This window comes from Monopterus albus, unplaced genomic scaffold (genome assembly GCF_001952655.1).
Source record: "Monopterus albus unplaced genomic scaffold, M_albus_1.0 scaffold65.1, whole genome shotgun sequence".
NCBI classification, from domain to species: domain Eukaryota; kingdom Metazoa; phylum Chordata; class Actinopteri; order Synbranchiformes; family Synbranchidae; genus Monopterus; species Monopterus albus.
This window is the reverse complement of record NW_018127945.1, coordinates 298,892-323,323: the sequence shown is the minus strand read 5'-3', so window position 1 is coordinate 323,323 and position 24,432 is coordinate 298,892. Positions and strand designations below refer to the sequence as shown.

The 24,432-nt window shown below is 41.3% G+C and overlaps 3 protein-coding genes across 14 annotated transcripts in view; 1 reads left to right on the top strand and 2 right to left on the bottom strand.

Annotated features, from left to right (window-relative positions):
* The first annotated feature begins 455 nt into the window (after window positions 1-455).
* poglut3 (protein O-glucosyltransferase 3) lies at window positions 456-7,101 on the top strand. Its single transcript, XM_020604262.1, is given in 7 exon segments — window positions 456-865; window positions 1,195-1,267; window positions 1,269-1,387; window positions 3,786-4,066; window positions 4,173-4,377; window positions 6,205-6,401; window positions 6,532-7,101. Coding segments are annotated over 7 exon segments (1,554 nt in total). The 5' UTR covers window positions 456-627; the 3' UTR covers window positions 6,973-7,101.
* Window positions 7,102-7,527: 426 nt separating this feature from the next.
* rep15 (RAB15 effector protein) lies at window positions 7,528-10,965 on the bottom strand. Its single transcript, XM_020604250.1, has 2 exons — window positions 10,652-10,965; window positions 7,528-10,567 (listed from the first exon to the last, which is right to left on the bottom strand). Exons 1-2 carry the CDS (start codon window positions 10,937-10,939, stop codon window positions 10,022-10,024), a joined length of 834 nt encoding a protein of 277 aa, XP_020459906.1. The 5' UTR covers window positions 10,940-10,965; the 3' UTR covers window positions 7,528-10,021.
* Window positions 10,902-24,432, bottom strand: part of ppfibp2b (PPFIA binding protein 2b) — a 94,177-nt gene continuing 80,646 nt past the window's right edge. For 8 of the 12 annotated variants that reach the window (XM_020604239.1, XM_020604242.1, XM_020604243.1 and 5 more), the window contains 13 exons: window positions 22,679-22,711; window positions 22,026-22,161; window positions 21,712-21,831; window positions 21,433-21,583; window positions 20,955-21,066; window positions 20,772-20,860; window positions 20,434-20,556; window positions 18,379-18,504; window positions 18,116-18,304; window positions 16,442-16,642; window positions 14,581-14,646; window positions 11,296-11,364; window positions 10,902-10,990 (listed from right to left, as the gene is read on the bottom strand). In XM_020604239.1, coding sequence (XP_020459895.1) covers window positions 10,967-10,990; window positions 11,296-11,364; window positions 14,581-14,646; window positions 16,442-16,642; window positions 18,116-18,304; window positions 18,379-18,504; window positions 20,434-20,556; window positions 20,772-20,860; window positions 20,955-21,066; window positions 21,433-21,583; window positions 21,712-21,831; window positions 22,026-22,161; window positions 22,679-22,711 — 1,439 coding nt within the window. In that variant the 3' untranslated portion in view covers window positions 10,902-10,966. Of the gene's footprint in view, window positions 10,991-11,295; window positions 13,144-14,580; window positions 14,647-16,441; window positions 16,643-18,115; window positions 18,305-18,378; window positions 18,505-20,433; window positions 20,557-20,771; window positions 20,861-20,954; window positions 21,067-21,432; window positions 21,584-21,711; window positions 21,832-22,025; window positions 22,162-22,678; window positions 22,712-24,432 lie in introns of all 12 variants that reach the window. The other 4 variants (XM_020604244.1, XR_002275271.1, XR_002275272.1 and 1 more) reach the window with 4 other exon arrangements.

The following is a 24,432-nucleotide window of genomic DNA, read 5'->3' as shown; positions in this document are numbered from 1 at the left end:
CACCAGTAAACAGTGTAGGAAGCAGTGTGAGAGCCTGAGCTGAATGCAGGGGAAGCCATGCTTGGCAGACAAAGCACACTCCTCTCAGTCTCGCCCCTTGAAGCCCTCCCCCCCATACTAGAAGAGTGAGAGAGAAGTGAAACTATAAGGAAAACCTTTGGCATTGAAAAACACTGACACCGACAAAAAAAATCAGAAGAATGTCTGAAGAAAAAAAAAATCAGAAGATTGTCACTTAAAAAAGTTGTCATTGAAAAAGACTTATATTAACTAAATATAAGATAATAATTTTTCCAGTGTGCTATTAATACTTTTTAATGCCAATTTTTTTTTTTTGGATATACATTCTTCAATGCCAATGTTTGCTTGTTTCAGTTATGGTGTTGCCGAGCTTTATTTTTCGCTGCCAAAAGCTAAGGCCATCATAGTTTGGTCCCCCACTGTTCACTGTAGGCCATCGGTGGGGAGTTCAGGGTTCACAAATTAGATTTCCGACACCCCTCGAAAGCATCATCGGATAATGGGCGTGTTTCTCTTCACCAACATGTCGGCGTAGGAATTTCTATCAAAACTTTTCTCTCAATACTTAGAAAATTTGGGCATGCAGCATTTGGCATTTGAAGGAAGATGGTGTGTAAAGATAGCGCAGACTTTGTAAAGCCTTTTCAGAGTAGTTTACTATGTAGGTTTATAATTTTAGCAGGATGTATTATCATAAAGTTCCCGGTTTGTGAATGTGAAGGAATCAGCGCAGAGCGATGTCTCATCTGGGGTCCAGGGCTGAACCCTAACCCAGTTTTACCAGTCCGCTACTTCTTCATTCAGGCGGTCGATTCAAAAGGAGAAAACCTGACTTTGTCTCCAGGTAAATGACTACACATGCAGCTTGTTCCCGGGTGCTGCTGGGCAGTGTAGCTAGCTAAGGTGTTAGTTTATGGTCTGTTCATTTAATGGTGTTACCAGACGTAGCTAGCTACATGTAGCAGCACTTTCTACGTGCCACCATCGACAAATGTCAAAATATACTATAACCATATACTGTAAGTGTGTAGGCTACAGTGCATGTTTAGCCCACAAAACAGTTTTACTGCCCATTTAAATCATACTTTTTTTTTTAACTTTGCAGAAAATTAACTTCAAAAACTTTGCGTTTCGTTATATGCAGCAAGTCATGTGTGTCAATGTGCCGATCAGGTAAAGACACGTTTAAAGTGAAGATAAGTTCACTGGACAAGAAGGAGCACATCCGTATCCACGTCCCTCCACCACAGAGGAGACGCCTCCTTCCTGCTAAGGTACCGACTCTACAGCACCGCCCCGAAGGGTCTCAGGGTGGAGGTCCTCCACCAAGATGCTCCTGTTGCCAGGTCACCATACACTATCCAAGGTTCGTGTTGTGTAATTATTAAATTACAAACCAAGGCGCATTAACTGGTCATTTTATTGTTATAGTGGTAAGTTAAAGGTAAATAAACCATTTGGAATAACCTGCATTTATGTAGAAATTTGGTCAGAGCTTCATCTAAGTCACAAAAATGAACAAGCCCAATGTATTTTTTAAAATGATAACACACTAATCAATGTATCATTCTTATTCATGTTGAATACACCACTCAAACTGTCAAAATATAGGATATAAAGTATGTGAAGCCTTTGGCTATAGACATCAATAAAAGCTCAATGGAGTCAGGGGGTAGCACACCTGGAGTCAGGGGGTAGCACACCTGGAGTCAGGGGGCAGCACACCCGGAGTCAGGGGGTAGCACACCCGGAGTCAGGGGGTAGCACACGGGGCAGCCGACCCGGAGTCAGGGGGTAGCACACCCGGAGTCAGGGGGTAGCACACCCGGAGTCAGGGGGTAGCACACCTGGAGTCCAGTCAGAGAAACCAGATGAAAGGTGTGTGTTAGAGCTACTTTGACTTGTAAAAAACATTCCGATATTTTGAGTTCGCTGATGTGAACCCTGTCTTACAAAAAGACCTCAGAAGACTTACAACCAAGAACCGTTGATTTCCATAAACCTAGAAAGAATTACAAGTCACCTCAAAGAGGTCAGATACATTTTCAGTAAGTAGTACTGTGACTACTCCATAAGTGGGCACCTGGCTAAGAGGCCTCCAAAGGAGCAGCGCAGGATACTCAGTACAAATGAAACTAAGATTTCATTGTTCAGAAAGAACATGCAGCACTATGGAGTAAAAATAGTACTGTATACCAACATAACGACACCATCCAAACAGTGGCATACAGTAGAGGGAGTGTCATGATGGGGCTGCTTTGCTGCCTCTGGACCTGGATTCAGTACTGTAGATGGCATCATTGAAGGGAAAATGAATCCCCAAATTTACCAAGGAATCCTCCAGGATAATGTCAGGGTGTCTGTCCACTAGATGAAGCTCAGCAGGACAATGACCCTAAACATGGAAGTAGATCTTCTATGAAATGAGTTCAAACAAAGAAAGACCTCCTTTTGCAGTGTCCCAGTCAGAGCCCAGACCTCAACCCCACAGAGATGCTGTGGAATGAGCTCAGACAGCTGCTCACACCAGACATCCTGAGAACATGTCTGACCTGAAGCAGCTCCGTGAGGATGAATGGTTCAGAATTCCTCCTGACCATTGTGCAGGTCTGAGCCTCAGCTACAGGAAGCAGGTGTTTGGGGTTAATGCTGCCAAAGGCGCTTTGACCAGTTATTACCTCCACCGAGGAAGTTAAGTTTTTTGTTGTGCGTACATGTTGGTTAGCAGGATTACGGACAAACATCTGGATGGATCTTCAGTATACCCGTCACAGACATTGGTGGGGTCCAACTGTACAAGTGATTCGATTTTGGCTGAAAACATGGGGCATAATTTAAAATATTGATGTCTCTGTCAAAAGTTATCAAAACCATTTGAAATTTAACACACATACTATGTGTAGGGTGGCAGTGGCACCAGACCAGATTTCATCCAGACCTTATACTGTTTACTTTGCCTTGTTTGCACTGTTTGCATTGTTTGTTGCTTGTTAATACTGTTTATTTTGTTATACCACACAGCCTTATGTTGATTTACTGTTTACTTGCCCCTTGCTGTTGCCTTGCATGGGGATATGTACATACAGTACACATTGAAAGCCGCTGTACCAGAGTCAGATTCCTCGTGTTCAACACACCTGGCCAATAAAGCTGATTCTGATTTTGATTCTATTCTGGTCTGGTCTGGATTCCAGATATATTGACTTAGATTATCATTTAATGGCCACATAATTCCAAAGGGTACACATACATGTATTTTTCTTGGCATGGTATATAGTTCAAAATAACTTTACAGCATCCTCTGTCAGACCCTCAATACAAGAACAGCTCCCCCCAAAAAGACTTTTGAAAAAAGAAAATATGAACAAACCTCAGGTGAAGCCTCTTTGGGCCTGTTACAGTCATTCTTATGCAAATGAAAAGACTTGTGGTATTTGACCATCAGTCTTAAGGCGGGGCCAGTTTGCGATTGTGCTTCAGATCACATCTCAGCCTCTCTCTTCAATAAAGCACATCACCTGCTTTGAACTGTGCAAGAAACTGTCTGAAATGTTAGAAATCACTGGTTTCATATACAACTAAATATCTGTATGTGGTCAACCTTAAATGTGTACAACAATTTAACAGCAGCTTTCTCAAAACATATTTTATTTCCAACATAAAGCATTCTCACTGAGAATGCAGGATAGATACCACAAGACTTGTGACTGTAGTGAGAAGCAAAGTGTCCTCATCTAACTGTGAGAATTATTTTTACTGCTCAGGTCCAGTCTATCATGAGTACTGTGACTGTCCTGAGCCCAACAGCTCTGTCTGGCAGAGCATCATGCAGTGTCCTGCTGGAGAGCCTCAGATTTTAGATTTTAAAGCCATTCCCACAGTTGACCTTGAGCGCCTCAGACAGGAAGTGCCTCAGAGATTCTCTGCCAGAGGAGGTCTGATTCACTATGCCATCATCAACAACCAGCTGTACCGCCACACTCTGGGGAAATACACCGACTTCAAGATGTTTTCTGATGAAATGCTGCTCTCTCTAACAAGGAAGGTGAGCTTGTGTGTGTGGGGTGGGGGGGGTGGGGGGTGTAAAGGTTCATGCTACTGTTTGTGCATAGTGTGGCCCACTTACTACATGTAGAATCTTAATATTGAAGGTGAGGGTTCCTGATGTGGAGTTCTACATCAATGTCGGTGACTGGCCATTAGAGACAAGGCGGGCAGATGCTGTTCCAATCTTGTCGTGGTGTGGCTCTACAGACACACAGGACATTGTTCTCCCCACTTACGAAGTCACACACTCCACCCTGGAGACCATGAGAGGAGTCACCAATGACCTGCTGTCTGTCCAGGGAAATACAGGTACTGTGTCACTAGGTGTGTGCGGTAGAGATGCACTGATTGCAATTTTCTTGACTGATTACGATTTCAGATTTTTTTCAAAGCCTGACCTTCCGATTTTTTTTCTAAGACCTGTAATTGACAGCACACACAGACTTTTTGTCACTTTTATTTAGTGAAAAATTAAATTGTAACAAAAATAAAACATTGTTTTAAAGTTTTACATTTTTATCTTTCTCTTTTTTTTTTCAAACCTCCAATTAACAATGAGGTGCAACATTTGTACATCTTCAAATATAAACAGGTGCAACAGGTAAACAGAAGAATGTGTGTTACTGCTGAGCACATAGTTCTGTTTGAAGTGTGTGTAGTTTATAGTTGTTGTGTTGTACCACAGGTTGGATACTCTGTACATACACATTCATAGCCAGTAATTCCCTCACTGTGCTATTTGTCGGAGATTTGGGTGTAGTTTCCCCTTCTCCAAGGTGTTTCTGTAGGCTCCTCTGTGGACTGTTTGTACATCAAGCCCTTCCAATGCGTGAGTGAACACACAGCCTGTATAGACATGAGCGCGAGCCCCGCTTGAGGTTCACGCGAGATGCTACATGCTGCACCTCAGGTGTTTCTCTAGGCTCCTCTGTTTGCTTTTTGTACACCAGGTGCTTCAGATGTGCAAGTGAACACGCACGCAGTATAGACAGGGGTCTCGTTTGATGTTATGTGCTGCTCACACTATGCTTTTGGTCTGTGCCACTATATGTCATGTCTCTAAAACTGATTGTCACAGAATTGGAAATCTCTGAGTGATCGGCCGGTCACTGGTCCAGGCCGAACACACTGAAACCAGCCGTGTCTGATCTCAGCTGATCGACTGGTGCATCTCTAGTGTGCGGTATTGACAGAAAATGGTACCTGGAGATTTTGTGAGATTTTCTTGATAATGATGAGCAGACAGTATTTTGCATTGCAAGTCTTATGTTGTAAACTATGACCTTGCTCTTTTCAATAGCGCTGCTCTGGCGCCGCAGATGGCTGCCTCGGTTCTGTACCAGAAACAAATTCCTTGTGTGTAACATACTTGGCCAATAAATGTGATTATCCTTATCCTTATCCTATCATATTAATTGTTGCTTACTAAACGGGTCTTGTTTATTTACTTAAAACTGAAGCATTCAAGAACAACAGTACACAAACACTGAAATAATTTTTGCGTAACGATTCTGCTTGCTGTATGTTTGCTGAGTGTGTTTTTGTGCCGGTACCTTGGCTGGTTTAGTCCAGTTGTGGACAGCTGTCTGCTGAAACCTGTCATGTTCTTCATACTGCGTGCTGCAGTTAGTTCTCAGATGGTGAAACAAGCTATCGAGTTGTCTTTAATGGCAACCGATTTCTGACAGTTTGCAGATTGTCATCTTTTGAACAACATCTGTCTTTTCAAAGCCAAAATACTTCCATGTGACTCAGGATGATTTACACTGGTTTAGACTGGGAATATGCTACTTAGTATAAAGATACAAAGGTATTTACAGATGGACCTATCTCTGATTTTTCCACGTCATCCTTTGTGTTTGTGTCATCTAGACACAAACTGAGTGACAAAACTGGTCACTCAGTCTTATAATCAGACTAGTGTGAGGAAAAAAACTGACTGTTGACATTAACTGATGAGTCATGAGTCATGAGCCGTAGCCACCCTCACCTCAGGCTTAACATGACCTATTGGCTGCTGAGTACACCAGTGTTACTTTACATATCTGTTCTGTTTTATAACTTAAAGCTCTTTGCACCACATGTCCTCAGACTTGCTGACTTTTTTTTTGTAATTATCTTCTAACCGTCTTCCAGGGCCTGTGTGGGCTAACAAAACAGAGCGTGCATTCTTCCGCGGCCGGGACAGTAGAGAAGAACGTCTTCAGCTGGTCTCCCTGTCCAAGGAAAACCCTGAGCTGCTGGACGCAGGCATCACAGGATGGTTCTTCTTCAGAGACAGGGAGAAACATGTAGGCAAAGCACCACTTGTTGGATTCTTTGAGTTCTTTAAGGTGAGAAAAATGTAGAAATAATGTTTAAACAATTACTTTTCATCCTGAAACTGCAGTTTACAGCATTTCACCTTGAGGCAGGCGGGTTGCTTTATGAAGTAACCAGGTTTTACTCTTTCCTCTCTTTTAGTACAAGTATCAGGTGAACATGGATGGAACAGTGGCAGCATATCGTTTTCCTTACCTGATGCTCGGGAACAGTCTGGTCCTGAAGCAGGAATCGCAGTATTATGAACATTTCTACAGCCACTTGAAGGCAGGTGTTCACTATGTTCCTGTGAGGAGAAACCTGTCAGACCTGTTGGAGAAAATCAAATGGGCCAAAGAGAATGACGCAGAAGCACAACAGATTGCCAGAGCAGGTCAGGCTGTGGCCAGAGAGCTGCTGCAGCCGAGCAGACTATACTGTTACTACTACAGTGTGCTGCACATGTACTCAGAGCGACAGACAGGACAACCCACACGACACACAGACATGGAGCTGGTGCCTCAGCCAGAAGACCTCACCGCTGCGTGCACGTGTGAGCATAAAGGCCGCCAAGAAGAAAACAACATGAAGGATGAACTATGATGGAATCAGTTGTTAGTCTTTACATTAGTGACATTATTTCTCTGAATCATTCCTGATAGATGCATAGTGAAGATGATGTAATGTCCTGATGCTCACAACTGAGTTTACAATTAAACATTACAATTCTAATTGTTGCTTTTATTTTACACACTAAAGGAGGTTACAGAAATGATTTACAAACCTAGTCATCAGCCATTTCCAGATGAAGATGAAGGACAAGAATATTATGCATTTTTTTCCTCCTGTGTGGAGTTTTTGTTTTTTGTACATTTGTAAAGCTCTGGTTAGCAATGTGAGAAAATGAAGATATAATTTCTGATTTTTAAACATGCCTTTATTAGATATCTTTATATTGTAGCTCAAAATAAATGTCTTAAATCTCATTTAACAGTTTAAAATAATTATGATTAGTTTTGTAAACATACCTTTGCATTGAGTATTTGTATACAGCATTAAAATCCATTTCTTAAATCTTATTTTTTACTGGAAACTATTGATCATGGGCATCACTTTTTAATTAAGGAAGGTTTTTCTTATAATTGTTAATAACAAATCAAGATCTTTTAACATTTATAAACTATTGTGCATTTGTACATACAGCTGGTACAGCAAAAGCTTGAGGTCACTTCAAGAATTTTCTGTATTCCATCATTCATCAAAGCTAAGACAAACCTTTTAAGTCAGATTTATTTCCAAAGCAGCAGTGTACTACACCCCTCTGCTAACATCTCTGAGACAGTACTTAGCTAAATGCTAAAGTTAGCATGCTATACATTGAAAACAAAGCATGAACATACTGTTATGTATCCGGTATAATGTTTATCACCTTCATTATCTTGACTTTGTTAATGTTAACATACCAACATTGGCCACCACTAAACTAAAGTACAGCTGAGGCCAAGGGGAATGTCAATATTTGTGCATAATTTCACTTGCTAAGGATCATGAATACCTGTGAACAATTTATTGCTAATGAGTCCAGCAGTTATTATAATGAGATAAGTGTTAGGCTGAGTTTGCCTTCCACACCCAGTCATTGATAAAAAACATTTTCTTACTCAGTGTCCCCACAAAAGTTTATTTAAAAATAGTAAAAGACTTCCATTCTGACATCATTTGTACAGTTTTCTGCTGAATTAGTATTTTGACAGAGTGCTCTGTGTTGTGCATGTTACGGCCCACCTGTGAGCGTTTGGTCTCGCTACAGTGAGAGTCAGGATATCAACAAGTTTCCTTTAAATTCTCTTTCAAAAAGTCTCAGACATTGTTACAAGTGGAAAAATGCAAATATAAATAGGTAAAACCATACAAACCAATGATAATGTAATGTTTTTAATAGTTTTTCTACTAGTATGCTATGGTAACATTCAGACAATATTATAGTCAGGGTTCCCATGCGTCCTGGGAAACTTGGAATTTTTAAAAGCAGTTTTCCAGTCATGGAAACATAATTAAGATTTGTTGGTTCACCACTTGCAAATTTACTGTTTAATGTTTGTTGGCTAGTTGGCTAGCTTTTTAACACAATACAATAGAAATGGACATTCAGCCTTTCTGGCAGGACATAGTACATGTGACTATGATGTATTCTTGAATTGAATTTGAGTCAAAAATAAGACTCCTTTTGAAGATATATGTCAAATCTTAACTCGTGAAGATGAATCCTATTTTCTGTAGGCACTTCTTGAGGATATCATTACCTACATTGTCCTTTGCCAATAAACTTACACAAATCTGTTTGAAAAGAGTGACAACCCTGATGGTACAGAAGTAATTAAAAAGACAAAAGATGCTTTCTAACCATCTCTACTAATATTATTTAAATGTATTAATAATATCTTTTTGAGAATGTATTTTCCATGTCATTGCGTTACTACTACCCCCGCGACCCCTTTGGGACTGAACGGTACAGAAGATGACTGTGTTACTACTGCACCTAAAATTCAACATGCCAAACACTCACTCTTTACAGAAACCTTTCACTCAGCCTTCATTTTAACCCACTGAAATTTATGATGCACATTTAAAGAAAAAAATTAATTCCCCTCAGAAATGTTCATGCAAGATCATTTTTCTCAAGCTGCTTAGTGGTAATATGAAAAAACCTCACCCATTCCCCTAGGTTATTTGGAGGTGCCGACCTACTTCACTCTTTTTTTGTTACAAAGATACAAATGTCATTATTAATCTTAGGAGAGGAGATATTTACCTATTAAAATTTGGTTCTGCACTCAGACTTTTATTCCTATAATATTTACTCCTTTTATTTTATAGCATAATGGTGCGTACAGTTATTTTTCTTTTTGTAGAGCCACTGTAGACATTTTTAACTTTTATTTGAAATCACATCTACTTGGGATTGTTCATATTTTGAACTTGTCATAGCAGGAAAAGTACAGGTGTAACTAGTAATTATGACACTAAATGTCCTGTTCTGTTTAGGTTTAGCAGTAATACCAGTAAAACATAAGGTACAGTAGTACAGCTGTTAAAGTAAACAATGTCAGTGGAATACAGCCATTAGTTACACCAGTGTGCGACTGATCATAATGTCCACTGTGAGAAGAAATTATTTTTCCACAGTGGACATTTTGACATGTCACGCTAGCAAAAGCACAGCTATACAATAAATAATCAGATTGGTGGTGGCTGAATTCCATTTAACTTCTCCAGTTTCAGTGTACTGGTTTTGTGCACGCCATCCACTTGAGTGCCTGAATTAGATTTTTTTGCCACATAGTTGAGGGCAGATTTTTTCCCATGGTTTTGATGATTCTGCGTACTTTTCACTTTGGGTAAAATGTTTTTCTTATTTTTGCAGTGTTGTACTGTCATTGGCACACAATAAAACTATCTCAAACAGGCAAATAGAGGAACTGATTGAACTGCTTTGAGACCTATCTAACAACCTGTATAGGTCTAAAATAACCTGAATTTTCTTTCAAAGGCCTGATACTTTGTCAAACTCAACATTTTAGTAAGACAGGACATAGTTACTGTGTTCTTGTATCATGTTATTGGCAATCAAATTTTATGAGCCCCTAAAGGTTCAGCTGAATTTAATCATGAGTGTGATAGGATCCTGTTCTTTCTTGGTGACAAGAGCCTGCATCATTCCTGAAGGTGTGTGGAGATACCTCGAACCCTTGAAGAAGTTCTCAATAAATCCTCTGTCGATCTTATTGCACTTCCCGATGGCCACCTCAAAGTTGTTGCTGAGGACACCGTAGATGTTTCCCTTGTCATTTTTCTTTCCAAAGAACAAGAAGAGAGCGTAGCAGTCCTTGCCAATGGAGGTGCAAAAGTCCACTAGCTTCTCATACATGTTCTTGTTGCTGGATTCCTGTTGGGCCATCTGCATGGTCTCACTGCAGATGTCTGGGAGGGCGGTGTTCTCCTCTGTGTCTTCCTTCTCCTGCAGGTGTAGGACCTGCACAGCAATCTGCAACCGAGGGTTCCTGGAGGGCTTCTCCATTAAGGCCCAGACCCAGTCAGCCCCGAGGAGGATGCGCTGTCCTGGCGTCATGGCTGTGCAATTGAAGGTGTCCGTCAGGTTGAGGCTAACACTCTGGGAGATGTAGGTCATCAAGAAGACCTGTGGGAAGACAACAAGCAAGTATGAAACAGTTTGATACCACCAAGTTGTTAATGACTAGTGTATACCATTAAAGGTACCCACATGAGTGAACAGCTCAAAGCTCGGGTGGAGCTTGTCCTCCGGGTCCTTGAAGAGGAGGTACTCCTGGGTTCTGGAAGAGGCAGCAGAGATGCAGTCGATGAATAGAGGGATGAAATCATTGGGCTTGGCAACAGAGGGGCCCCTCAGCGTGGAGAAGATGGAGTGTCGACGGACGATCTTTGGCGTGTTCGGTTTGGAGGAGGGTTGGTTGGAGGCATTTTGCTGTTTCAAAGCGGTTAAGAGACTCTGGAAGCGGGTAGCAGCAGATTGGCCGACAGGTTGGCTCATGGTTGACTGTTGACGGTTGGCAGGAGATCAGAGGGTGGTCTCCCTGATACACTGGAAATAGAATTTGTACAATTAGAAGGGAATAGACTGTGATCTAATATGAACATGTGGTTGCTAAAGTTGTCTAGTATTTTAATAGAGGTTCAAAAACACCACTGACTGTATCAGTGTTGTCCTACCATATGGCACACTTTTTCTTTCATTTAACAGGGAATAAATTACTGAATTACTGTTATTGTTGCACATTAGGAATCATAAAACAATCATCTATCCACCAGTACACTGCACTAATGCAGTAGTAATAATGTGGGCTCTGATATCTATAAAAAGCATTTCAAATCAATACAGATACTCACCAGAATTGGTCTAGAGGTTTCTGCAGTTCCAAGTGTACTAGCAGCACTGCGCTCCTGTCCTCTGCCCTGCTGAGATATAGTGTGCGTATGTGTGTATCGTGGTGTATGTGCAGGTCAGTCTTCAGTGTCCTGACATGTACAGAACCCTCAGTAAAATAAAAAGGATTGTCTATCCTAGGTGTCGAGGGGGTGTTCCTGCCAACAGTGTTAGTTTGGGTGTGGTGTCTGTAACTTGACAAATTTTAGGTAAGTCAACAAAAGACTCATCTTACCAGTTAATTGGCAGCAGCAGCTTCAGCACTGGGGTAAGCCTGAAGGGTTTGATGGGTAAACAGAAAGCTTAACCGTCTCTTTTCAGATGGAAGTGCTTAGGACATGTAGGGTCAGATTGAAAACTTATAGTGTGGCTTTCTATTGTCTGTTAGATGATGAAAGGAGAGTTTATATTTATAGAGTTGGATGATTTTTTTTGTCTTTGTAAAGCACTTTGAATTGCCTCTGTGCATAAAATGTACTATATAAATAAAGCTGCCTTGCCCTAATGCAGGTACAGTATTATACTGTATGTGTTTACATGAGGTTACTTTCCTCATTCCCGAACATGACCTGTGTACAACTCACTGGACCCTGTGTGCTTTTATTCTGTCAACCACAAATCACAATCTGTTACAATCTAATGTACCAGTCTGCTGTCATTTATCAAAATATCTGTTTTAGTTGTTGATTACCTTTTCTTCTGTAAGTGGTTAGTAATATAAACCTAAAACAGAGTATGTTGAATATGTATTGGTCAGGCTCCACCTGGAAAAGAATCCAGAATCTTTTGGATTTCTTTATTATTTCCATTTTCTTGTGCTGTTTAATCCCCTCTCATTTGCACATTTTATACCTCAGCATACCTGACTGATTAACCTTCTTCTCCTATTGTTTTGCACCAGTAGCTGTCAGATGACAATCTTAAATGCATTATCCCCTGCTTCTCTTTCAAACTCATCTGTAAACTGTCCCTGGACTTTCAGCTAAGGAGCTCTAATCATGCACCTGCAGTCACTCGAACACAAAAACTAAGTTTCAGAGGCATTCTATTCAATCTCCAGTCCTCATAGGCCTCAAATTTACGAGGGGTCCATATGAGCTAGTGTTAGGTTTAGGCTGCTCTGTAGGCACTTTGGTGCTTAGAGCTAAATGCTCATGCTAACAGGCTTACACGCTGATGTCTAGCAGGTTTAGTATTTACCATGTGCATCATATGTTAGTGCATATTAGTGCATAAGCATACTAAGATTTGCTAATAGCACTAAACACCAACTCAGACTCTTACCTCATCTGAATATGAACGTTTATAACAACTTTCCAGAAAAAGGAATTATACTGTGCATATTTGCCACAAAACTAGTGATGGCTCACTAGACCCTGTTCTCTCAACATTAGCACAGTAGGCCTACAAAATATGAAGTGGTCAGTAGCCTTCATAGTACCACAGCGATCAATATGATCATTAGAGGCAGTACACTGCAAAGGGGGATGCCACAGATGGCTCATGAATAACAGTTTAGTTTGTCATTGTAGAAAATACACTGTGACTTTTGTTCACTAACGTTTCTAGGTCCATTGTACAGTGTGACTGCAGAATGACTGTAAGCATAACATGAGGCATCAGTGGCCAGTAGGAGAAGATGTGATCAGCTCCACACTGTAGTGTTAGGCCCAGGGCTTGTGGTTCAGTTCAGAGGTGAGATTGGCTGCTACAGCATAAGTGAGCCAACAGCATCGGGTCATTGTCCTTCAAACTAGCGCCATCTGAGACCGCCTCAGCTCCTTCCGCAGCTCCTCCTGGCTGAGCAGGTACTGGAATCAAAGCATTGTGGGAGCAGCAATGTGTTACAAAGCTTGGGAGTTGGTTTTTCCACTGAGCTGAGATCAGTTATCACATTTATTTCAGTATAGTTTATTTTGTGTAAGATTGCTTTATTATATGAAAAACTTTTCCAAGCCAAGCACATTTTTCAAGAGTCAACTCTGAAGAAGCAGTAACTGACTTATGTCAAGGAATTATGGGAATTGCGGTCTTGCTTTTGAGAACATTAGAACATGCTTTCAGTTGTATCAACAAAAGCCCCATTTGGTATCTGAAAATATACTTAATGTTTAAAAATGCTGCACTCAACATATAGCACTTTTCACAATGTATGATGAAAACAGATCTCAAGTCAGTGCAAAACAAGATTCACTGCAAAGTATGCAACAGCAAACACAGTTCACAGCACTGTGACTTTTAACACCGCAGTAAGAAGTTACATAGATTTAATACATAACATGTAGGGCGTATAATGAGTACTTTTAATTTTGACCACTTTGCAGCCAGTTAGCTTAGCTTAGCAGTAGGACTGGAAACAGTGGGAAACAGCTGGCTCTGTCAAAGGATGAGAAAATCCACATATCCGCACATCAACTTAGTTTGTTGACAGAGAGCTATTCAATATTTACAGTTAATTAAGTGATTGATTGATTGATTGATTGATTGCTACATTAAAGTATCTGTATACCAAAAGTATAAAACAACTTTCCCATTTTGGGAAATGCTAATTTGTTATTTAATGAGAGGTAGATGGGACCACTCTCATGTCTACAGAAAACATGAGGCCCTTTAGCTTAGCATAGCTTAGCACAGCACAAAGGCTGGAAACAGGGAATCTAATTATTAAATCATACAAACGTAATTAATGTAGTTCACACTGTGATACATTTGCTCTTAACCTTTTTTTCTAGGGAAAAAAACCTCAAACATACTGTATCAATGACTTCATCTTACAGAGTTCATTTTGAAATGACTCTTCATATAGTAATAAAATAAGGGTAATATTTTTGTGTGACGTTTATTATCGTCTTTTCCCTCTCAGGGCTCAACTGGTCCACTGGAGATGTTGCCTCCTAAAGCCTAAAGGCTGCTGTTAAGATGTGGTTTGACATGATTGTTATGCAAAGCCTCAGAGAACAATTACTAAGATGATTTCAGCAAACAACAGAAGAAGAAGAAGAACCAAGGCTGCCATCTGCCAGAAAACAGCAAGTAATGAAATAGCAGGTTTCACACTAGCGGTCATAGTGTTACTTTCTAATTTGCCCTCAGAGCAGTGGTGTTCTAATGTTGTTTCCCCTCAGATAATTTCCAATTTTCCATCTGAGTGACTCAAACGTCTGTTACAGCTGATGAGGACCAGTTACTTGATGAGTGAATCAGCTGTGAAAGTTATTAACCAGCAGCTTGTGTGTTTTGGTGCTTACTGTGAGGTTGTTGATGCTTTCAGACAGAGCTTCTATTTGCAACATGGTACTCTCAGTGATCACCATCTGCAACGCACACACACACACACACACACACACACACACACACACACACACACGACATGCACAAGGCCTTATGAACCCAAGTCACGATTAGGACAATATGGTGGAACAATTATGAGTTTCCTAAGCGTTAGAATATAGCAATAAATATGAGCCATCTTGGCTCAGACTTGTCAGCCAAGCGGGAAACTGTGTCAAAAGCTTCCATGACATACAAGAGTGAGGATGAGGATGAGGATGAAAGCAGGTTAGTGGTTGATGCAGGTTACTGAGGCATGCTGTCCACTGCAGCGCTGGATAGTAGCACACAGCTTTTTTTTTTTTTAACATCCTTGTTATTTAATGAAAAAGCTTTCAAAATCCAAATCTCAGCTGTCTCAAATGAACAGCTTATATCTTTGTCACTATGTAGAGTGTACCTCCCATAAATATACACTCACTGGCCACTTTATTAGGCACCTTCCACCTTAACATCTGTGTATATGAAGCTCAAAATGTTTCAGTTTTCAGTGATATTGTCATGAATGTGTACATTTAATTGCATATTTATTATTGAGGTCATAGACAAAACGGGTGTTATACTGGACTACATTATAATTAGAGGTGTTCAAATCAGAAAAGGGTTTTGCTTGGTGCCCATTCAGGAAGCTACACGTTTCAACAATAATACATTATGTAACTGAAGTTATGTCGAAGAACCTTTAAAAAAAAAGTTTGACAGTAATAAGTGTCCATTGCTTTTGTGAGGTTTACACTGGCTGGTTTAAATTTATGTTTGGACTTTATTGTCCAGTTTAAAACATTTTTTTAGAAAAATAATCAAAGTAATAAGTTACATCACTTTGAAATAATTAAAATAGTCCCATTATATTATTTTTACCAATACAACTAGTAATCTGTAGCCTAGTACAGTTCACAAGTAACACACGCAGTACATACTGTATAATAAATATACTACTTCCACTCTGACAAAAGGAATCAACTTTACACATGTATGATTTTGTTTATTAAATGATTTGATAATTCTTTAGACATTTACATGAGCACATGTAAGAGTCCTGTACTGGAGCAGAATTTTCTTTCCTATAAAAATACTTTTACAGTCTGAGACTGAAAATAACAGTACAAAATCACCACCTCAACTTTCAAATAAAACATGTTATTTGTATGATTTCCTCTGCAATTACATAAATATTAAATATAATCCCTCCATAATAGGTTTATGCAAATATTGCACAGGTTCATCTCAACCATGTGACAGAACTATATTCATGATGCAGTGACTGACTCACATATAAAATCTCCTAAAGGTGGTGCACAAATGTTGGAACCATACTGTACAACAAGAGTTGACTGTACATACTGTATGGATTACAGGAAGTGATGTCACAGGAACAGTCCAGAGAGTGACTGTGTTCTTTCCTGATGAATTAGATCATGGCACAGGTCTGAAGCTGAGCTTGGGTTAGTTAGGCATCTTACTGGAAACGAAATCGAAATAATTCAAGTGTGTTAAGCGTCATTGTCTCAGGATGCCCTTCACAAACAGCTGTGACTGTGACACAGTCAAGCAAGTTAATCTGGGTCTCTGAATCTCTTCAAGAATAAGGCACAGGGTCAGACTGATGGGTGGGGTTTGCAGGAGGTGGCCTGAGATATTATGGGCCGCAAACAAAGGAAGCAGAGTAGTAGCAGTGACAGCTGATTTAAAGTGTGACAGCACAATCGTCACATTATCCCCATGTTGTCACAGCTGTTGTCATGGAGATGGGCCAGCTCTTCAGTCGTCAAGCCCCACCTGGTCCCTGGAGCGGTCAGGCTCTCTGTCCAAGATGGGGCTCAGGCCTCTGAAGCTGGCGTAAGGCTGCATCTGCACACCGTTCACTGCAGACTGTTCCGACTGAGGGGGGGATGACTCGACGGGACAGACGTAGTCTGTGGACTCATCTGGCCGTCTTCTCCTGAGATAAGTCAAGTTAGAGAAGCCCAGTTTCTTTAGCTGCAGTGACATAGGAGAAAGACAAAGGATTTGAATGACACACTGTAATAGCAAAACTATAAAGAAGCAATGTGTGCACGAGATCTGACCATCTGTATGTCAAGGTATTCATATTTTGTCATGTTACTAACTAAATTCAAAAGCAAGCACATACAAGAACATAAGGACATTAACAGTAATAAATGCTTGTGAAGGGGGGATAAGTGAGCTGTGGTGTTTAATGCAAAATTAAATGTATTTGTTCATGAATTTAAATGTAAGAACATTGTGACTGCACTACAACAAGAGAAGAAAGAAAGATTAAAGCTGCACTAATCAATACTGTAGCATTAATAGAAACATCGAATGACCATGTGTAATGTGAAAGGAGTCATTTGTACTAATGAACCCAGAGATAATTATCATCCACCTCTGCCGCTCCGCTGAGCTCTGGAGTGTTGTAATGTCTTTCAGGCCATTGTTTTGGGTTTACAGCCTGTAACTTTATTGTTTTGGTTCTCTCTTGCATCCCTGCTGTCATTTTCATACACAGCAGGGAGTTCTCAGCAAATACGCTCCAAAACCCAGCAATATACTACAGCACAAGTGAACAGGTAAAGGGGCAGCTTAGATATGAGCAAGCTGATGGTTCTGGGATCTGATTTGAACAAATAGCTTATATTTGAATATAAGAAACATATGATGGATGGTCAGCACTGTGTTGAAAGAAAGAGAAGGTTCAGAATGATGTACTTAAGATGCATACACATTACAGGACATTAGATCAAGCAGATTAACAGGCTTCTTACGTCCATACTTCCCCTGCCTTCACTGAATGTGAGTCATAAGTCATACCAGGCAACAACACACACCAGCCTCTTTAAATGTGTCCTCTAAGCTTGCTCTTGCTGACTGAAGCCAGTGATATATGACCACAAACCACTATAGGATATCACTTGGCTGGTCCTCAGGGACAAATACACACGCAACCACATCTGTTTTTGTGTATTTTTATATCCACAATCTAAGATCAAAGATTGTTATCAATTCACTACATGTGCAGGACATACAAAAAAATCTTCATACTGTTTCTCTCTCACCTAATGTTGAATGCCCATACTGTTTAAGAAACTAAAATAGAATAAAAGTAGCACATTAGGCTATATCTGTACATGAAACCATCCACAGAATTATTTACTGGTCATGGAGTACCATAGGTAATGTGAGATATTAGGTGGATTATTAATATTATTATTTTTTTATACAGCTGAGACTGCGGCTGACTGCCAAGTCTTAAAGTTGTGAGCAGGAGCAGAGCAGTTCTGGGTTTACTCTGCTCTCACATGCTTCAAAACACTGAAGGGCTGATAAAGTGCCTTCTCCTCTACATACAGGTTAACTGTGTGCCTGTGTTCTCTTAATGCAGCATTATGTTCTGCCTCTGGGCACTTCCTCTGCTATTTCCAGCCATACACTGTGTTTTTATTCTCTCACCTTGACTTTAGCTGTGATGCTGAGAGGTGTGTAGCCCGTCGCCTCGACGTACTCCCTCTTCTCCTGCTGAGCTTGTGCTCCTACCAGATTGTTGAAATTGGTGGTTAGGTGGCGTCTCAGCAGTGTTTTCTGAGGAGGGATGTTCAGGAGCATGGCCAGCGTGTCCGAGTTAAACCGGGGCTCCAGCATCTATGAGAGGGGAAAATGAGTTGAAAGGCGTTTTCTTTAGCATTTCCATTTTTGGTCCCAAAAACTGTACTCACTATCAGCCCTCCGTGCACACCACTGCCCCTCAGGTTTGGTGCGTACTCCGCCAGGTCCACAGATCTCAGCCACTCCATAACTCGGTGGTTGGACCACTGGACCACCTCATTGGGAGTGAACTGGCTCTGAAACACACATGGGTGAATGTATGGACACACACAACAAACCATGTCATGAAAACATAGGAGAGAAGGCCACACATTCATACACACAGTCTTTTATTTTCAATTGTAAAGTTGGACCACTGGCTTTGTTCAAGGAAAACCCTTTAAACCGGAAGAACCTTCAACATGCAGAAAGCAAGATGGGCCACAACATGGAGCTCAAATGCTTCAAATTAAAAACTGAAGGTTTAACCATATCACACAAAATCATGATGGTACTGTATTTGTTGTATGCAAATTCGGACAACTCACACCGAACTATTTGTGAACGAAGAATGCCGTATGGACATTCTGGCAGTTGCCATATGGATCTAGAAGAAACACCACCGTGGTAAGTGAGCGGGCCTTAGTCAAGCTACGCCGGACAGGGACCCGGACTCCACTCCAATCTATCCACCTAACAAATCTCCGCTCCCTGATCAACAAGATGGATGAAATTCTTCTCGTCAACAGGACTAACTCTGACTTTACATGCTCTCAGGGAGAAAACCAATCAGGTGCAGCTGGTGATGATCTGGGGGGGTGAAGCAGGTGTTCCAGATAGTGTAATCAGGGTAAAGAAACCAAAACAGAGTGAGGGAAGTGAGAGAGGCAGGTGCAGCCGGGCAAACCTGACAGAATGAATGAAGGTTGGTGCACAGATGTCACAGTGCTACAGAGGACATGTACCGCAGACCTAGAGACTCTTGTTATCAACTGCAAACCCTTTTACTCTCCCCGTGAATTCAACAGTTTCATGCTAATGGGAGTGTACATAACACCGCAGGCTAACGCTAGCGCACTATGGCTCCTGACAGAACAGATAACTAGCCTGGAGCTAGAACATCTCGACTCTCCACTCATTGTTCTAGGGGACTTTAACAGAGCAAATCTCACCCACAAACTGCCCAAATACGGGTAGTCACCTGTCCCACCAGGGACAAAGTCACACTGGACCACTGCTACACAACAATAAAAGACGCTGTTATACCCCAGTTCTTTTGCTGGACAGATCTGAGTAAGGAAGGAGTCCGTCTTTCTTGATTTTAGTACTGGTTTATTTACAATATATATATATATAATAAGAATTATAGAACACAACCCAGGGCTCCCTGCCTCAGACAAGCTGCTGGAGAAGAGAGCAGGGGAAAAAAGCACACAGAAACACAGAGCCTAATACATTTATCAGTTTTGAGCTAACCCCTTACACAGATGAAGTCCGTCCCACAGACTCCATCTCTTATCTAGAGCTCCACATACTTGGAGCAGCTGCATATTACCTAGTCATAACAAAATGAGGTAGCTCAATGTGTGTGTATGTTGTATGCATGATGTGTAACTAAAACATCCATTCAGATATAATTCTTACACAAGATTAATACAAAAATAACTGGTGTCACGGTACCCTTCTCAGAGTCAACATTATCTTCTAACCTTGAAGCAGAGCACACAGGAGCAGACTTTGAATCTTACTAAACTGCATTACTAACACACGTTAAAGTCTAATAATTATCTGACTGATTTATTAATTTCTAACAGACGCCTATCACTCTGTCCCCCGCGCAGCCCTTGGACTCTCTGATCACTGTATGGTCCATCTTATTCCAACCTACAGGCAGAAACTTAAAGCTGTGAAGCCGGTATAGTCAGTCCTGTGGTGTAGCCGCAACAACCTTGAGCTGAACATACTCAACAGTGGCAGTGTTACTGTTTATTCTGTTATATTACACAGCCTTACGTTAGTTTACTGTTTACTTCCCCCTTGCACAGGGGTATGTTCATGCACATTGAGAGCCGTTGTACCAGAGACAAATTCCTCGTGTGTCTGACACACCTGGCCAGTAAAGCTGATTCTGATTCTGAATGTGGTCACACACACACACACACATACAGCACACGCAGCTTACTCACCTCATTGCTGGGCCTGCGTTTGAGGCAGCTAGGGTCGAACTTGTTGACGTGGAGAACGTGAATGGCACACTTGATGCTGAGGTGATGGAGCTGGCTCGTCACTTTCAGGAATAATAAGTCATTCTGAGATGGAGACATGAATGCAAGTTCAACAAGAGAACTGAATAGTGAGCAACAAAATATTACATCCAAGGACGCTGATATATCAAGTGCTACTAATTTTGCATTCAAGAAATAAAGAAAGCCTTCATTTTAAACTTCTGGAGTTGAACGAACCTTGATTTGACATTTCACCTGTTTAAGCTGTGTAACCTCCACATGATTAGTTTCAGACTCACCACAGTGAGGTACTGCAGCATCTGTCCATCCACTCTTCCTTCATTAAACTGATCTTTGTACTGAGGAAGGCCGATGTCATCAAGCCAGCCTGGAACACCAAATATTACAGGTTGTATTAAGACAGAGTACAGGAAAATATTTTGTCACCGACTGTTGGCGTCTTTTGTCTGTCCAGTACATACGATTGACCCAGACATAATCAAGCTCTGCAGACTTCTCAGGCTGCTTGCTGCTGATCGCCTTGACGGCTAACAGGAGTTTCTTCCTGTGTAGTGGATTCTTCATTGCCATCTCCTACAGAGGCAGAGAAATGGCTGATTTCACCTGAGATACTCAGAGTAAACTGTCAGACAGCATTATAGGTTTGCCTGAAGAAGAAAAATACATTAGAGTTAATTATCTAATTATAATGAACCTGATAATAGCTTGGGGGGCAGTGTGACCGTGCTGAAGGTGAAACTAAAGAGGAAGTTGAAAAGCAGGGGCAGGCATTACTAAATGCCAAACAGACTGACACACAACAACATTGATCAGACAGGTAGAACTGAAACAGGCAGTGTGGAAGATTATTCAGTCAGGTAAAGCAGCTGAGCCAGAGAGATGTCTCAGATGCATCATTTTATGAAATGTGCTCTACATAGCACGCTGATATGTGTGTACCTTCTCTAAGTCTTGTGAGGTGGCTGACAGCAGAGTCTGACCGCTGCTGACCCAGTGCTGAGCAAGGATGTTGTACTGACCGAGTCCAATGTCCTCAAGCCAGTCACACACCTGCTCTGTGCTCCACTTGGAAAAAGGCATCTTCAGGTCTCTGATATGGTGGGAAGAAAAGAAACTAAATGAGACTCCTGCAAACAACCACAGTATCTTCATTGGCTTTTACATTTAATGTTATTAAGACAACATATGTTAATTGTGTGTCTAAGTGTGCATGTGTACTGTGTGTTCCATGAATCAGCCAGTCGTGGTCCAGCTGTGGCTCTGTAGCCTCCCCTCTTGAATTGTCCCAGGTCTGGCTCATGAAACTGGACAGCACTACCTGACTGGCTGCGACGGATCCTGGGGACAACAGATGTAATTCTACTGAGTGTATGAAGGAAAAATGGAAGGAGGGACAAATACTGTGAAGATGAAGAACAGAGAATGAGAAAGATACAGGATGGAAAATGTGTGTATGAAAACACAACATTTTGTTTATGTCTAAGTGCCATACTGTATGTGTGCATATGTACTATATATTTTCCAAAACGTACTTTCCCCAGAGTTTCTTAATGCCTCTGTGACCCTTCCTGTTCTCTGGTGAGACAGGGGACTGCTGTCCAGAGTCCACTCCAGAGGACAGAGGGGACTGGTCTGACAGGATGCACTCCTCCAGCTTCTCTGAACACCCTGCCAGAGGAAACGAAAACAAAGAACAACGCTGATTCTCTGGTTGAGTGAAGTGAAGCCATCTGGGAAAATCAAAAGAAAGTGTGTGTCCTTGGCATGGACCAACTGCTCAAAGGTGAAACCGACTTTTAGGAGATTGTCCTGCTTGTAAAAAATGACTGCCTTGCATTGATACTGTTGTTTGTCATGCAATAACATGCAGCTATGCAATCATATCCAGCTTCATGAGAAACACTAAATCGTTCATGGTTCCTTACGGGACACCTGATCAGTAATTGGAAATACAGATTCACATTAAAAAACAAATTCCCCTCTCTCTAGTCACAATAATACTGTATTTCTCATGTTCATATGGAAACCTACTGTGCACTACATTTTAAAATGGCTTTCCGGATAACTAGGCTGTGTACAAAGGCAAAAAAGGTGAAATTATGACACTCTAGGGATATTGAACAGGTATCACTCATCTCAGAAAGGTAGTAAGAGTCTATTACACAGGGTTGATTGCAGTACCCACCAACATCATAGAGGTCATGTTTTCCTGGAGATCCTGAGGCAGAGGAGGTTAGTGTGGTGAGAAGAAAGCAAGTAGACAGAAAGCAGAAGCCGGCATTAGTCACACCTTTATCTCCTACAAGAATAAGTGTATACTTGTTAAATATGTAAAGCAGCAACATGCAAATCTCCAAGTCTCAGGCAAGTGCCAAGGCTCAGACAAGACTAAGTATGCTTGTTGACATGAAATTCAAATTTATTTTACAAATACTGTGTGCATATATGTGTGTGTGTGTGTGTGTGTGTGTGTGGCTCTTTGTTAGCCCCAAAGCTTGTATGAAAGGTCGCCTGGGCTGAGAGGATGGCCCGAAGAGGGAATCAGGGCATCCCAGACCTACAAGGTCCTGGGTTTCATGTCTTAAGTGTCCTGGGAATGAGACTCTTAACCTCCAAACCCTGCCCAGACATGACAAGAGAATTTCCTTTCTTGCGGAGTATAATAAAGGTATTGCTGGAACAAACTCACAAACTGGAAGCTCTTATTCAGTTGCCACCTCATTACATACTGTTTGATGTTATTTTTCTCATTTACTTTGAGCGCTTGCTCGACTTGCTCCTGCTCAGTGACATCCTGCTTTAGACCGTCAGTGATAGCGACCTGGGTGAGGCAGTGCCAGCGAAGGTAGGGTGACAGTTTGCATCCTTGTTTGTTTAGGTTCAAGGTTCAAGGTTTTTATTGTCAACTCACTATATGTGCAGGACAGAAAATCAAAATACTGTTTCTCTCACCTAGTACTGGGTGCCATAACATTTAGGAACTAAAATAGAATAAAAATAGAATAGTATAGAATACAAACTGGATTAACGTAAATAGGATAAATGTAAACGGTACAGCCAATAAGCTGTGACTCAAAACCAAGTACAGTCAGTGACAGATTGTCAGATGGTTTAGCATCAGCAGTTGGTGATGAGGTGCAAATAGCATATGAGGTATACATGGACAGTATTGCAAATAACCAACAGCAGCAGATATCCCGGCAACAAAACAGTCAGCAGCAGATTTACATATAACAGAAGGTAAAACAGCAGAGGTAGTTTTTTTTTTTTGTTTGTTCCCAAAACAGTCAGCAGCAGATTTACCTGTAATATAACAAAAAGGGGGAACATATTGAGTTTGTGCAAACAGCAGGGGTAGTCTTTTTATATCTTTTTATGTCCTGTGGTGGGTTACGGTCCAGGGGCAGAGGGGGGGAGGTAGTGAACAGTGTTTAGCATCCTCACTGTGTATAATTGCACACTCTCTGCATTATATTGTGTTCCTGTTGTATTTTTATTTGCTTCCTTCACCTGCTGCTTTAAAGTGCCTTAGATTTGTGTTATTGCTCATCTACTTTATATTTCACTTGTATTTTATGGCATTAATGTGGACAGCAAAGAAGGAATTTCACTGTACAGGGAAACACGTTTCCTCACTGTGCATATGACAAATAATCACTTTGACCTTTGACCTCACAGCCCAGTGGATGAAGCTGTTTGTAAGTCTGGTGGAGTGGGCCTGAAGACTCCGATACCTTCTCCCTGAAGGCAGGAGTCTGAAGTGGGAGTGTGCGGGGTGGGAGGTGTCATCAGCAATGCTCATGGCTCTGCGGGTGAGGTGGGTGTTAAAAATGTCTATAAGGGAAGGCAGAGGGGCACCGATGATCTTGCTGGCTGTTTTCACTATGCGTTGCAGGGTCCTTCTGCAGGAGGCAGTACAGGCTCCGTACCACACAGTGA